At 43.7% G+C, this 16425-nt stretch overlaps 1 protein-coding gene across 1 annotated transcript in view; it reads right to left on the bottom strand.

Annotated features, from left to right (window-relative positions):
* Nucleotides 1-4639: 4639 nt before the first annotated feature.
* PRIMA1 (proline rich membrane anchor 1) overlaps nt 4640-16425 on the bottom strand; it is a gene marked incomplete at both ends in the record, with an annotated part of 48397 nt that continues 36611 nt past the window's right edge. Inside the window, one exon of the mRNA XM_084287036.1 lies at nt 4640-4739. Within this exon, the coding sequence (XP_084143162.1) occupies nt 4640-4739 (100 nt within the window). The remainder of the gene's footprint in view (nt 4740-16425) is intronic.

Here is a 16425-nt window from a genome sequence, read left to right on the forward strand (position 1 = left end):
GGGATGGACCCAGAACCCAACCAGACACTGGCATGAGCAGCAGCCAGGAGCTAAACTGAAACCAGAGCAGAAAGCTCTTTTAAGCAAGCTTAATTCAGGCAGCAGGAGAAGTGCCTCAACAGGCCCTGCAGTTGTTCCTCCCAGCAGTGTTTCTCTTTACCATGTCTCAACCCTCAGCTACATAACCCACAGGACACAGGAAACTTTTTACAAGTACATTTTTATTTAAAATAAAAATTAATTATGGTGCCTTTTTAAAATAGGGTACTGCACAATCTGTATATGCAACACAGTTTTTGGTACGGAACATACTTATTGAGCAATATCCTTAAATACTAAATATACATTAATGGCTTGTTTGAGAAACATGACAACATTAATTCTGATATTTTTTCTCTTTAGTCATTTAACCACTGATACAGATTTCCTATAAACAATATTCGTTTTCATCTGTACATGTGGTACACAGTCAAGAAGGCAGATCTTAGAATATTTACATTCATGCATTGATTTAAACACACTATTTTGTAGTTTAAAATAATATATTTTTGTTTGTACAGATGCAGGAAGTATTGTAAATACATATCTACCACAGGCCTGATTCTCCATTGCTTGGCAGCATCTATGGTCATTACCTGGTTGGAGCAGCAGGGCCACGCTTGCTTCACATGCTGTGCATGACCATATGGCATGCAAGACTGGACAATTAGGTCTCTGCCTAGATATATATCAACATATTTATATCTTAGAACTCTCTTTCCTTCCGTGTCTGTTTTTGCAGCATCTACGCGAGGTGGAGATGCTTTCCTGGTCACACCTCTGCGGTGGGTCTGTGCCAGGAAGGGCCACATGGCCGAGGCTTCCCGCAACAAGCGGACACCTCAGCTCAGCCTTCCTGGCATTGTGGAGGACCGAGGAAACAATGCTTGGCAGCTCAGGCCCTTAAAGTGCAGTCTCTGCTTGTGTCTGCTAGTGGTGATGCTTGTAGAAAAGAAGAAATTTTGAGTTAATGCTCTCCCTCAGACTTAAAAAAAAAAAAGCGGTTTTCTGTTTTGTGAGGCTGCCTGGTGGTGGTCAGAAGGGTCAGAGCACAGCAATCGACTTCTGTCTAGAAACAGGCCACCTTTGCATCTGCCAAGGATCTGGCCATTTTGTGAATGGAGCTTTACAGGACAGGACCTTTCTGCGCCTGATATTTTGGTGGCTAAAAATAAACTTGCAATGCTTGTAGAGCTGTATTTTGAGTTGCCAGTTCCCTAGATCCAGGGTCACTGCTCAGTGAGGCCCTTATCCATCAAGACCTTTCCTTTCCCTTTGTATTTAATTATAGCACAATAAGGAAGCACAGAAGGCTGTTTTAGAAAAGCATCCCAAGTAGTCTGTGGAGCATTAAACAAACTCTTAAGCCACATCAGAAAACTTCAAAAATCATTCCTCAGAGACACTGCCTTTCTGGACTCACTTTTCTGAAGACTTAATCTGCTTTCAGGATACTTTTCCAAGTGACTTTCTGAAGATCACCTTAATTTTTTGGTATATTTACTGCATTCAACTGTATTTGTATGCACAGAATTCTACAGGAATGGCAGCAAAACTGCCCCATAAAGAATTTCCCATCTCTGCCAGCAATGCAGCTGTGTAAGTGCTGAGAACAAGGACTCTGGAGAAGCAGAGGAGCAACTCCCAGCCTGTCTGCTGCTCTTCTGTGGCCAGTGGATTAATGAAACACACTGGGGATTGTTTGCTTATGAAGTACCTTGGAAAGTGTGAGTATTATGGCGATGATGTGCCCAGATACATTTATTTAATATCAGCGTGTTGGATATGATGACAGTGTAACTCTGCCTATGCAAGTAAGATACATATACATCTCTCAAAATACTGCCACAGAGCTGTTAAGTATTTTTATCTTGACTACACAGATGGATAAATTGAGGCACAGAGAGGCAAAATTACTTGCTAGTAAACAGCAGAGTTGGAAATAGATGCCAGTCCCCATGTGTGGCTTCTTGAAACGTGCTGCCTTCCTGCTCTGCATGAAGCCTGTTCCACTGAGGAGACCTCCGGGGCAGTAAGGAAGGTTTGCTCATGGGTTATGTCATAAACCATGGTTTTCTCTCAGTAAGGACATTTTACCATTGACATCATAGAAAATAAGACAGAATCCACTGACCATTTCTTTAGACTTTTTCTTGCAAAAACAGACACATTTTGATGAATATAATGAGCTACAAATCCCTTTTGTGATTTTGGCCTTTTAGAACATGCCTTTAAAGCTTTATTATGAAATAACTAAAATCAACAACCTTTAGGAGAAAGTGCTAATCCTGAGCCAATATCATGCTAAACTCATCTGCATTCATACTTATACTCTCAGCTAAACATGCAACCAGTCTCAAACTATGACACATTTAGGCAGAAACAACTGGAGTAAAAAAAGAAAGGCAAACATAGGTAACTACACCAAAATAAATATTATAGCTTTAAAAATATTCTAGAAATATACTTGCAATATTTTTATTATAGTATTTAGGGGCTAAGTGCTTTAGGCAATCAACATTTGGGATACTAGACTCAAAATGTAAATTCTGTCATTTTAATCCCACTTTGGATCTAAGAGCATATCACTGTATCTTGTGCAAGCACACAATATAAATATGGCAGGAAATGATCATAGTCTTGGGCAAAAGGTTACTTGTTCCCTTTCACTTTTATAATTCACTTCTCAAGAAGGTCTAGCCTTGAAAAATAATTTTATGTAGCTAAACTTCTACATAATGGTGACAGGCTAAAAAGCTAAATGAATAACTCCATAAATTTCTCAACAGCGGTATATAGCAGCATTTCGTTTTATCATTGAAAAGATACTTATATTTACATATATCCTATTGTTCAGTAGGTAAAAGAAAACTAGAGATGGGCCTGAGCTGAAAATGCTGATTTGAGCATCCCGGAGCTTTTTCAGGGAAGGTCTGCAGAACATTGTCTTCCTCTACCATCAGGCCAAGCTCTACATCCCAGAGATAGACCAAATGCAGACAGGAACACGTTCAAAATCAAGATCTGCTTTCTGCAGTTCAGGCACATCCTTACATAAAACTGAAAGCATCGGTGTGTTGCATTACCGATGGACGCGATGGCTGGGAAACAGCCACATCCCAGACCAGGAGCGGGTTGGCCCCTGAGAGTTACTCACAGACACGGAGACCCAGTGGTATTGGTGCTTGATGTCCAGACAAGAAGCCAGGGTGGACATTTGTCTTTCACTGCGTCACTACTTTCAGCACAGAGGTAAATGGAGACATACATGTGGAGGTGTGACACAAAGAAAAGTTTTCAGGAGGTGGGTAAAGACCAGCGGCTCGGCCAGTCCAATTGCCTTTATCCTAAGGGTTGCTTACTGAGTCTAACCTGAGATCCTAAATGAAATGGATTTGGGTGGATTCAGCTTTGCTTTAAGTAGTCTGCAATCCATGTCATGGAAAGTACAACACTAAGCTATTATGCTGAATTTGGCACGACTGGCAGTCTCTGCCCAGGAGAGGCAGAGACTGAGTTAACATGGGCACAATCAGCTTACAAGGCCCTCAGAAATGGTCCTCTAAGCCAGATCTACAACATCCTTGGTGGGTCATTTCATGAGACTTGACACTTTCAGGAAACAACACTCATCAGTGAAGGAAAAGGACTCCAAAGGGCTGCTCATCCTCTCTACAAAATCTCACCCAAATGCTCACTCCAAGATGTAAACAAAATCTTTCATGTAGGGGTTTCCCTGGCGAATCAGTGTGATGCAAACACAGGGAAATGTGTAGACTTTCACAAAGGAGGGACTTTTTAAAAGATAAAAAGGATGTGATGTGGAAAAGGAGGCTAACTGTAAAGTAATAATGTTCAAAGCACCTCTTAATAATATCTCTCTTTCATTAGCAATGCTAATTGCTAAAATAAAATGCTAAAATTGATTTCTTTTGCCTGAAAAGTCTTCAGCCTTGGAAATTGCATAGTCACCGGACCGCAGATGAATTTCCTGGTCACAAGTTCAGTCACAAGTTCATCCAACTTTTGGTTCCTTGATGGCTTAACAGATTTTTTTTTCCCCTTTTTAATAATGAAGTAATAAAAATGATAAGAATGAGTGAAGTATAAGGATACAAAGCTGCTAGGTTCTAGGTGAAAACACTGCACGGGCTGGCGAAGCATGTAGGTGACAGCTCCCACCCTTGACCCTCAGACACATTTATAATAAACTGCTGCCACTCTGGCAGATCACCTTCTCCTTGAAAGACCCTATTTAAGGAGCTTTTTGTGGGCACCCAGTTCAAACTAAACAGTGGGTGGAGAGGAAGCAGGAGACATCGTGATGTTGCTTTCACGACGTGCAGCATGCGATGCCTATGCCTTTGTGTTGCCTTTTCTCTGGGCAGCCTGGACAGGTGAATTTATCCTCCCTTGGAGAAGCAGCAAGCCTGAAGAGCAGCCTGCTTTTCTCTTCTTAGTCACTGATGCGTGCGCTATTTCTGAAATGAAGTCCGTGGCCACAGAGCCCCTTTTGGTGCCTTATTTCACCCACCTTGCATACTCCATGCGTGTGCTTTAAAAGTTTACCACCTCCTGCACCTCAGTGGGGTTTCAGGGATTATACGACCGCACTGTTGTCAACTGTTTTGTTGTTTTGGGAGGAGGTCATTGCATATTCAGCCCGACTGGTTCCGTTCTCTTCTTTTCTCATGGGTTTCCTTAGGTGATCCCAGGTTCAGTGATGTATAGGTAGGGTGGGGGGAGAAGAAAGGACACAGATAAACATTGTCAATACAGAAAATCAAGGAAATTTAAAGTACATTATAACAGTGAATATTTCCTCTATTTTCCCTTTCTGAGCACAGGTCAAATCAGCAGTTAAATTTTGTCAAACCTTATGATTCAGCTGGAAGGTGAGGGGTCTGGTCCTAAGCCACATGCTGGGCTGTTGGTCTCCTCATGTCAGCTTATGTATAGATACTGGTGTGTGTGTTGAATGAAATGAAAGCTGCCTGGAGAGCCCTCCTGCATGGGGCCATGTATGTTCCCAGCTCTCCACTGCCACGTTTATCCCTGGAGCGCAGGCACTGGCTGAGGCTCTGCCTGGGGCAACTCCTGGGCCTTTTGCCTTGAAGTGCCACATCATTCAAACTGTGATGATGGCCAGTCGTGTTCACTGAGGACCCAGCTCACCCAGCAGTCATTATAAAACCACTGTGTTCAGTCACTAGGAGAGGACTTGTCTGAGCAGGTGTCAATATGTACATCTGTGGTGGCCAGGCTAGACTCTCTTCACAGTCAGTGGACAGAAAGAGATACTTTTAAAACATGATTCTGATCATAAGTGGATACCCAAAATATGTCAGAGGCATTCCCGTTTCTCCATATGGCTTGTGAAGGAGGCCTAGTTAACTAGTTCAGACAGAGAAGTCCATCTAGGTGTTGAAGCTAGTGACTGAAAACACAGTTCCTGCTATGATCTGCCAGTCCCCCAACACCAATCACTGAAGCATTTCCCTTTGTATTTAGTGGTCATTGGCACCATTTGGTAACACTCTCTAGATCCAACAATGCTAATCGTGAGGCAATTCAGCAAATGCTCAGCAAGTGCAGAAAACCAACAAAAATCTGCAAATCACTGAGTGAAAGCATCTCCTTTGGGATTTTAAAGTGACTCTGAAAGGGAAGACCTGAGCATAAGTCCTATAACAGACCTTGTTACATCATGGATTGTTTCCTCCACAATTTCTCTCCTCAAAAGTGGCATGGCCTTTATTTAAAGACAAAGTTTTATACACAGTAAGAGGCAAAAGCTCTGTGCTTTCCATGTAGATACCTCATCCATTAGTGCCTTGAGTTCAAGATGCTTGTAAGAGCAAAAAGAACACTACATACACACATATAATGCAACATTTTCTGCTAATGTTCTTGGCATTATTTAACAATGCAAACATCAATCAATAAAAATAGTTAAGCACATTTAATTTCAGCAGATAAAGGCATTAGTGAAAGGTTTATGGAGAATGACAACAGGAAGATAAAATTGTTTTTCTTGTAATGTTGAAGAAGATAACTCTGACTATGGTATCTTACTCCCTGGTAAGGGTTAAGGCTTGTTAATATTAGCTGTGGTTTCAGCTGTTAGAGAATGAAAATGGAAGGGAAGGCGAGCCTAAGAACTCTACTGAACCCCTTTTCAGCTGCTAACATGCCATGCCTGCCTATATCTGACACGAGATCCTGAGGCTCTGTCTTTCATACCATTATAAAGCACCGATCCACTCCACCACATCTCTCAGCAGAAATGCAGAGGTAATATTCCCCTCATTTCTCCTGTTTACCCCTTCTTTCTTTATTTTGCTGTCCTATGTGTTTCTGCCCTACCTCCCCCCTCCCCCCTCCCCCTTTCATTTCCTGCCTGGCCTCTTTCTTTCCTCAAGAATTATCTTCCTCTCATGTTTTTTTTTTTTTTTTTTTTTTTTTTTTTTTTTTTTTTCTCCTAGAAGTGATTTCAAGAATGGCCAAGAGAAAAGAAAGTTTAGTCCTCCTGAAACTCTGCTCTGTTTCCCTTCTTCCCCTTTTTTGATTTCTGTTTCTGGTCTCCAGGAGCTCTTTTACCTCCCCTGCCTGGAGATTTGTTTGTTTGGAGACTGTCCTCCGACAGTGAGACCCTTCTGAAGAGGCTGCCTGTGATATTGTATGACCTACACTAGAATGAACCAGAACTTATTTTTTTTCAGAGCCTGAAAATAGCAGAATGGAGATTTTATTGGGGTTCTACTGTCTCTGCAGCCCCAACATCCTCCTCTGCTTTATCGACTACTCAGGGTCAGTGTGAGTAAAACAGAGCAACTGTCTTGGGTCTCAATGAAATGGCAATCTGAGGTGTTTATTTATATAGAATCCTAGAATCTTTCTGGTATTTTGTGATTTTTAAACCATGCTTTGGCATTAGAGCACTAGCTCTTTCAGTGTTGCCAGCTCTGTGTATCACTACCTCCTCTTTTTTCCCCTCAGATTTTGTTGGCTGTTGTGATCACAGTATACAGTTTTCCTCTTATACACCAAGGAGAACCCTATTACCCTATTTTGAGCCTGATAAGCAGGTTATGCATGATCTTCCTATATGTAGGATTCCAAGCCCTTTCAGATTAAATGCTGTGGCCCTGCATTTATGCATTTTTATTTCAAGGTTGCTCTTCACTGGCAGGGAGGGATGGGTTGAATTAGTGAGGGAATGAGCAGGGAACTATTCATATCTGGCGTACTCACTTGGTGGCAGGTGAAACAGGCTGTTTGCTAAGTGGTTTGCACTGATTTACAGTATGATTTGCTACACATCATGCTTTGATGTTTAGCAAGCAAATTGGTGCACTCTTCATGCAAAACATCTGTGAATGAAAAGTAAATGCAACTCTGCACTGCTTAGTACACGCCTGAAATGATGCATCTGAGTCCATAACGAGCTCTCCACCATGTATGCATTAATTTGCATGAGTCCTAAAATCAAGAAAGCATCAAACAGCCATTTAATAGTGCATTTCCCAAGTTAAGCTTCCATTTCTGATGAGGTTCTGATCACATTTAATGATAAATCTCATTTGTCAAGGAAATTCATATTGGCTTGTACCAGCTCTCTGCAGTCCTGTGTAAAGGTCAATGTAACAATGCACAGTCAAACAGAATTTGTAGGTTTTTGTCTTTAGGAAAGCTCTTAGAGAAAGTCTGTGTTTTAACCTGGCAGGCAGCTAAGCACCACAGAGACATTCACTTACTCCCCCCTCAGTGGTATGGGGGAGAGAAATTGGAAAAAGTTAAAAATGTGGGTTGAGATAAAGACAGTTTAGTAGAACAGAAAAGGAAGGGAAAATAATAATAATACTATAATAATAATAATGAAAATACAAAACAAAATATGAACAATACAATTGCTTACCACCTGCTGACTGATGCCCAGGCTATCCCCAAGCAGTGGCTTACCCCCTCTGGCTACCCCCTACCCCCCAGTTTTATTGTTCAGCATGATGCCATATGGCATGGGATATCCCTGTGGTCAGCCTGGATCACCTGTCCTGGCTGAGTCCCCTTCCAGCACCCCCAGCCAGCAGGCTGGGTAGCATGAGAAGCAGAAAAGTCCTTGGCTCTCCGTAAGCACTGCTCTGCAAGTACTGAAACATTGGTGTTAGCACGTGGAGGACAAGAAGGTAATCAGGAGTAGTTGGCATGGATTCACCAAGGGGAAATCATGCTTAGCTAATCTGATAGCCTTCTATGATGGGATGACAGGCTGGGTAGATGGGAGAATATCAGTGGATATTGTCTACCTTGACTTCAGCAAGGCTTTTGACAGTGTTTTCTCCCACAACATTCTCATAACCAAGCTCGGAAAGTGTGGGGTGGATGAGTGGACAGTGAGGAGGATTGAGAACAGGCTGGGTAGCAGAGCTCAGAGGGCTGTGATCAGCAGTGCAGAATCCAGTTGGAGGCCTGCAGCTAGTGATGTCCCCCCCCGGGAATCCTGGTGGCCAAGAAGTTAACCACCAGCCAGCCATGTGCCCTAGTAGCCAAGAAGGCCAATGGTATCATGGGGCCGCATTAGGAAGAGTCAGGTCAAGGGAGGTGATGCTGCCTCTCTACTCAGCCCTGGTGAGGCCTCACCTGGACTATTGTGTCCAGTTCAGGACTCCCCAGTACCAGAGTGCTATTGAACTACTGGAGCAAGTCCAGAGGAGGGCAACTAAGATGATCAGGGGACTGGAGCATCTGCCATATGAGGAGAGGCTGAGAGACCTGGGACTGTTTAGCATGAAGAATGCTAAGAGAGAATCTTATCAATGTGTAAATATCTGAAGGGACGGTCTCAAGAGCATGGGACCAGACTCTTTTCAGTGGTGCCCAGCAACAGGATAAAAGGCATTGGGAACAAATGGAAACACGGGAAGTTCCAGCTGAATATGAGGAAAAACTTCTTTGCTGTGAGGGTGATAGAGCACTGGAACAGGTTGCCCAGGAAGGATGTGGAGCCTCCCTCTCTGGAGATACTCAAAACCAGACTGGATACAATCCTGTGCAATGTGCTGTAGGTGACCCTGCTTGGCAGGGGAATTGGACTAGATGATCTCCAGAGGTTCCTTCCAACCTCTGTGATTCTGTGCTATCAGCATTATTCCCATCCTAAGTCCAAAACACAGCATCATACCAGCCGCTATGAAGAAAATTAACTCTATTCCAGCTGAAACCAGGACAAGGAAACACAGTTTGGGGCACATGATCCTGTCTACTCACAAAACTCAGCTGGCATGTTTGACCAAACCCTCCCTCCTAGCTTTTGCTGCTGGTGTAAATTCGGCATAGATGTAGGTCTATGCTTGTAATGCAGTTCTGCTGGTAGTGTACTATGGGAGGGTTTGTTCTCATTTGTCTCATTTGCACACATTAAAAAAAAAAAACACGAGTTTTTAGAGAAAATCAATCAAATGATTAGCAAACTGTTTATTTAATCAGGACTTTATTATGTCTTGTTGTTCATAGCCATTTGAAGCATTGAGGAGAATCAGATCACCTAGAAATTGGAATAGAAGCTTTCTCCAAAAGAGTAAACTGCAATGGAGTTTAAAAGACACATCCCAATCCACATGCTCATACTTTTCAAGTTATTTTGTGCTTTGAAGGGATGAGATTATAGAATTAAAAAGTGACTTCATAAGAAGCCTGAACCCTGCTAGTTTTCTACTGCCTGCCTCCATTGCAATGTCTCTGTTGAATGCTGTTGCCCCATAGGCAGCATTCAGGAAGGATGGATCCCAGGGAAACGCAGCCCAGCTAAGAGCGGTTGACTTTGGGCTGGCAGCAGAACAATGTAGGAATCTTAAATTCATCTCCTGCTGGGGCTCTGATGCTCTACTTAGCACTGCCAGAATGCCTGCCTCTGCTTGGGATTTGCTGAGGGAAATGTCTACTCTGCTTCTTACAAAATGGGAATAGAACATAATTTTCCTTTTAAAAAGCAGTCAGAGGAAGAAAAGCCACTTTGCCCTCCCTGCTGTGTGTTGTTTGAGGAGAGGAGACCACAGTAGAAGAAGCTCAGAAGACCACAGTACAAGTCTTTCCTGAATAGTGGTACAAAATTGTAAAATGCACTTAAGAAGTTCTACAGGGCAAAATAAACAGCTGGAGACCTGTTCTACCACAAGGGACACCATGACTCATGAGCCCCTCCTGTGTTGTTGGTGACTGGTTGTGTGTATGCCTGTTGCTCCCCAGGGCAAAGCGACAGAAGGGAAGAGGCATACCAGGGAGTCGAGATATATCACTTGTACGTGCAATGACTTCAAAGCTACTCTCTATAAGGATAAATATTTAATTAGCTATCAACACATAAAAATTAATGATTTTCAGTAAAATTGGCTCTCATACAACACATCCATTTGCTTTTATAGGATTGGTCTATCCTCATGGGTCTTCAGTGTACTATATCCAAGCTGTCTAGGTACCACTAGTGATCCAACTGTAGCAGCATCTTCTTGAGTTGAAATGGGGTACATAGCTGGTAACTATATTTTCACTCAGTTTCACTCCTCCCAGACTCGGATGTTAACAATACCTGTGGCAGCTATGCTTAGAGCTCTTGGCAAGACTTCGTTGCTGGAAGCCCAGACAGGATGATGTGTGGACTACTGTCACACTTCAAAAAATCCTTATTTAGCAGATACAGGTAGGAATGGAGGAATAAATTTTGTACACAGTTAGTAGACCATCTGTCTCAGTAACCTGAATACTTATAAGAATGCAAAGTAAGTGAATGGAGGGTGTTTACATCTCAGCACTGTGGGCGTTCATCAAACAGCAGTTTGATTCATGCTGGGCATCAGCTACCAGAGATGAATCAGTTCCCATAATAGCAACTGGTGGGAGAAGCAAACTTGCTTTCTAAGACTGTTTTGTGAGCAGGACCCCTGCTAGAGAGACTCAATGCTCTGAAGAAAGTTGCTTTCTGGGACACAGCTGTCGAATCTAGAAAGCTTGTGTGCAGCCACCCACCATGTGCCTTGCCTTGTGACTAACCCGGGCTGGCCAGCCTGGTGCTGTGGCCTGGCCATACAGGCACTGTGTCTCCCAATAAACGGGAAGGCCACTTCTCTGGAGATTGTTTTCAGACTCATGGAAAGGGAGTCACATTCTGACTTCCATTTGTCTGTCTCAAAGGGATCAGAAAAGTTCAATCTGGATATTTTTTATTTGTCAATATAAAGATAGAAATCAAAGAAGAAGCCCTAAGGCTTCTTCTAAGAAGGACATTCTTTGAAACCTTAGTTTTTCTCTATTAAATTAGCTAACAGCCATATGTGGACCATCAGTCTGTCCAGAAAACAAGCAGCATACTACTCATTAGTCATAGGAAGAGGTTACTAGTTCAGCTACTTCCCACGTACAGAGCAAATGTTTTACAGTTATATTAAAAAGCATCTCCATCTGGACATGTTACTCAATTAGTCTCCTACGTGCAGAAGGGGAGATCTGTACAAGTGCATGAGCTAGAACCAGTATACAAACCAGAAAAGTCTCTTTCACAGCACTGTCAGTCATGTTGCATCAATAGGCTTTGATCTAGCCCCAATATACCATTTCCTAAGCAGAGTTTTTTGTTTTCTGGATATTCACAGGAGCATTTTCAAGCCCGCAATTTACAGCTGTCTCAGCTCTCCCTCACAGCCATTTTTAGCTGACCAATTTCTGGAGTATATTTAAGTGAGCTCCGCAGGCATGTGGGTGATTTCCATTTTGGGGTTGTTTCACTCTCCCCTGTGATAGTCAGATCCCTCTCACTGTGCTCAGATTGAATGTCTAGCCTTTGCTGAGTGCTTCTCTCAGGGAAAACCATTTCCATACAGAGCCACTCTGCAGCTGTTCATCAGCACTTAGAGGCTGTTGGACTCTAAAATGCAGTGGGCAGATCTTTTGCAGCAGAGGTGTACCTACCCCAGCCTGCTGAAGTCACTCTGAGTCTATCTGAAGGGAGGATTTGGCCTGTTCAGATTGGAAGTAATTGCAGTAGATTGCTGAGACACACATGAAATTTAAGAAGTGGAGTTTAGTCCTCATTTATTTTTGGTAGTGCAAAGTCAAAGTAATTCCACAGGCTTTGGTGGACTTGAGCAAGATTTTTTATGAGGCAACAAAGAAAGATCTGTCCCTGGGAGACTAAAGTGATGTAATCACATTTCCTACTCAGCCTTCAATTAAACTAGCTTCAAAATTATGCTCCTTACTTATCACCTACACAAAACCTATCTTAAGGAAGAGAAGCAGCTTTATTATTGGACTATTAACTGAGGTAATTGATAAAAAGTACTTTCAGTCACCCCTCATTCTTTGTGCTCCCTATAATGGTCTTTAAAAGGTTTTATTGACTGGAGGGATATGACAGCTGATGTTATCCATTGGGTGTTTTCAGTGCAGAATACATCATCGATATGTTTTGATGACAAAAGGAAATAAAATGAATGGGCCTAATGTGAAACAATGAGCTCATGTTGCTGGCCTTTCAGCCTGGCAAAAAGCCACTAAATGGAAAAAAGAAAGAAGAGAGGTTTAATGCATGGAATGAAGGCACCCTGCTTCTAACAAAGCCAAAACACATCTGGAAGATGGCCAAAACCACAATCAAGCAATGCAGAAACTGCCTGATACTGTCTATATGCATATAGCACGCTGATAACTGGGGCTGTTAGTAACTCTGTTGTGTTAGGCAGGGTCTGCCTAAGCTAGTATATAGTTTTAAGAGAGCAGCCAGCTCAAATTTCTCATGGAAGACAACAAAATTTGAACTATTTAGTCTAATGAAAAGAGGAGATGGGATTGGTTTTAAGGAATACTGGAAAAAAGTTACTTAAAAGAAGAAATGGGAAGTAGACACAGGTAAATTTAGGCTGGAGATGCAAACAAGTTTCTTGCCCTCAGAAGAATAATGGTTTGAGTAGGGATTGCTGGAGGAAGGAGCAGGGACTGAGGGAAAACAACATGGCTTCAAGAAAGAGACTGATATGTTTATGGAAGAGATCAAATGCCACATTGCTCACAATACTGGGGTCACACAGGGAGACCTGAGGGTCTTGTTCCAGTGCTATGTTACTACGATGTTCAGGCTGCCATGCTGAAGAAGCAAAGCTGAAATACTGACTACTTCACACATGGCTTCAGTTACTCAGGGGCTGACACTCAGTGACCACAGCAATACCTATAGCCAGAGCTGGAAATGGGCTGGGTTGCTTCACATCATCAGCCAGGGCTGGGTGATGGCTGGGAATAGGTTCAGCTGGATAAGAAAAGCAGCAGACTCTCCCATTTTGCTCTTTTTGTTGTTTGTTCCCCATTTCAGGCACAATAGTATTTCCCAGACCCCCTCTGTGAACATCCTACAAACTGGATGCATTGCTGGCGTTATATTGGTGTCACTAAAATCAAAATCACGGGGCTTGTGCAGTGTTGGACAAAAATTGAAGGCTGCCCCCAAAATGGACTGTACACACTCTGTGGGCTTTTGTGTCCAGAAGCTGAACACATGGAGGTTTGGTCCTTGATTTCTGCATGCCTGTGAGAGCTCTCCATGACTCGCAAAGAACTCAGCCATGCATGTTCACACAGCTGTGGCATGGAGGCAGAAAGCCCTGCTCTGCTCATCCACAACTTGCTGGTAATACAGAACCATGAGTGAAAGCCAAAACTCAAGACCTTCTTTCTCCTAGTCCCATAACATTCTCCAGTCTTTCTGGTGCAGACAGAACAATGTTTATCACTGTTTAGTTCTTTCTGTCCTCTGTGCTTAACAAACATTAAGGAAATCTTTAGAAACATGCTTTTCAAGTGCCCAGCTGTATCAATCCTGATTAATACCTTGCTTGTTTTATAGACATCTAAACATACACACTGAACAACACATGAGAGCTACCTAATTGCTCTGCTCAGCTACAGTGAGGCCAGAAAAAAAAGCTATTTATAAACTATTACTTAGCTGGGCTTCCATGTGGAATTTGTCCTTACAAAAAGACGTCTCTTTGGGAAGTGGAGGAGGCAGTGCAGGAATCCCACTCCACCTCTGGCTGTTGGTGTGCCATGCTCTAGGCCAGGGGGACCACCAGTACTGGAAAAATGTGGGGCTAGAATAATAAGGTGGCAGAGAGAGATGAGCAAGGGCTGCTCTCCACTGCTCTTTCACTTTCTCTGAAGGATATTATGTCTCTCACCATCCAAGAAACTACAGATATTGCCATTCTAGGCACTGGACTTTTCCATCCCCAAAACAAAGTTGATCTGCTGTGCTAGTTTGTGACCAGATTTTTTGCTGAATGTAGATAGCTACCTTGCTATTTGATCCCTTGCAAATTTGGGCAACAACTTGTGTGATGGACTTGATCCATATAGAAGAAAAAGGCTACTGTAATTTCACAGTCATTTGAGCAGAGATTCACAGAATTGTTACTTGCATTCTGTGCAGGTGAACCAAAATTCTGTTGTAGAAATGTCTTTAATAGAAGAGTATTTGCAAGGCAAATAAATGCAAAGAGTTGAGAAGAAAAACAAAATTTGTAAAGTAAGCTGACCTCTGCAACTCTGGATCACTTTGCATTTGAAGCAATCTGTCCCTGCCACCAGCTAGAGTAACACCACTGATTTCCAAGCAGCTGCTCCTAAATTTCTCCTATCAAGAAGAAAAGTCTGCAGAGCCAGACTTGTCTCTTTGCAGGAAAAATACAAACCCACCAAGCTGACTGCACACAGTGGTCCCAGCCTTCCCGTTCCCCAGGTGTGATACTGGGCAAGCCCATGCAGGGGCACTGCAAGCAGCAAGTCCTATGCACCTTAATGTCTGCACAAAGATCTGGGTTTGTGTAGTTTGGGAGCTAAGTAGGTTTAGCTAATTATAAGTGGGGACTATTTCTGAGGAAGGATTTGAGTTCAGCCAGTCTCTGTACTCAGAAGAGCACAAGGCTCCCAGGCTCCAGAGCAACCTAAGGAAAGAGCCAGGTTTGTGTGCAGTTACTGCTGCTTGGGGAAATTAATGTCTTTCACGACGTTTCTCATCACCGCCTCAAAAAGCAGACACCAAAGAAGACACTCCACTATTGGATACTCCACATCTGGGGCCTCTTTGCAAGGATGGTTTAAGGCAAAGGCTAGAAAGAGGAATGACCCTGTCTCCCCACTCTTAACTTGCACACAGTTGGGATCAGACCCTTCACTTCTCTCTGTGCTTCACTCCATCACCTGTCATTAGCTTGGGCAATAGATGCTGTGATGCTCCGACAACAGGCCACTCCAAAAACACCATCTGACATAGATGTTTAGCCAACGATGCTCCAAGCTGGACAAACTGGCAGCACTATCCTCCAGCCTGGTGATACTGGAGGGGTGACCACATACCCACTGGCTGCAGGAACACAGCAGGAACGAAGCAGGCGTGTGGCAGAGAAGGGCCATCCAGGCAAACGCCATCTTCTCCCACCCCCAGCTCTGCCCACGCTGACCTAGTGCATGTCTCACCCTCGTGGGGAGGCTCGTCCGAGTGGGGATCAGTGTGCTGCTCAGCAACTTGGGAGTGTTATAAATATTTAGCAGTAAGTACTGGGGTATGGAGAGGGAAGGGCAGAGGGAGCAGGAACCAGGCCGTGTGGCTGCATGAACAGCAAGGGGCTGAAGGGTGGCTGCGAGCAATCAATGTGTGCCCAAGAAGGACTGCAGCTGGGTACGGGGGGACCCTGTCTGCACCCACTGCACCCCAGTGGTGCAGCTCTGTGGCAGCAACCCCACAGGAAGGAGGGGAGCCATGCAGTGTGACTGCCTTTGGACGGCACAGGGCCCGTGGAGGAACCGCTGGGGTGCTCCTGGGGAGGGTTCAATGATGCCCATGTGTGTGGATGGGCACAATCCTGGCTCTTCTGGCTCTTTTTGTCCTGCAGCAAGGGGGTGGATACCAGGAGGGGCAGAAAATGCTAGAGCCACAGCCTCCCTTCTGCTGGGCTGGCTTGGCACTCCCACCCTGGTAAATTGGTTAAAGGGAGATAGATGGGACTTGAAATTCTGTAGGCTTATTCAGAAAGAAAAGTAGGGTGACAGTGATGAATCAGGCCCACGCTTCCCTGGCTTTCTCATTCTAACTTTTGGGGTTTTAGAGCTCCTGCAAACCTGCCATGTCTGCTGAAGCCACGGGGAGCTGCGGCTGTTCAGACACTGGAGAAAACAGGCTCCGCTGCTTTGACTCCAGACACACTGCAAATCCTCTGTGGGAAGGAAAAGGATAAAGCAATAAAGGCACCCAGCAGGTTCCTAGGGGATTCTTTTTGTGCAGAGAGAATTTCTGGGTGATACGGAGCTAGAGCAACTGACTCCCACCCTACTGCAGTGCCG

The sequence above is a fragment of the Netta rufina genome (genome assembly GCF_964035555.1).
Source record: "Netta rufina genome assembly, chromosome: 5".
In the NCBI taxonomy this organism is placed as follows: Eukaryota; Metazoa; Chordata; class Aves; order Anseriformes; family Anatidae; genus Netta; species Netta rufina.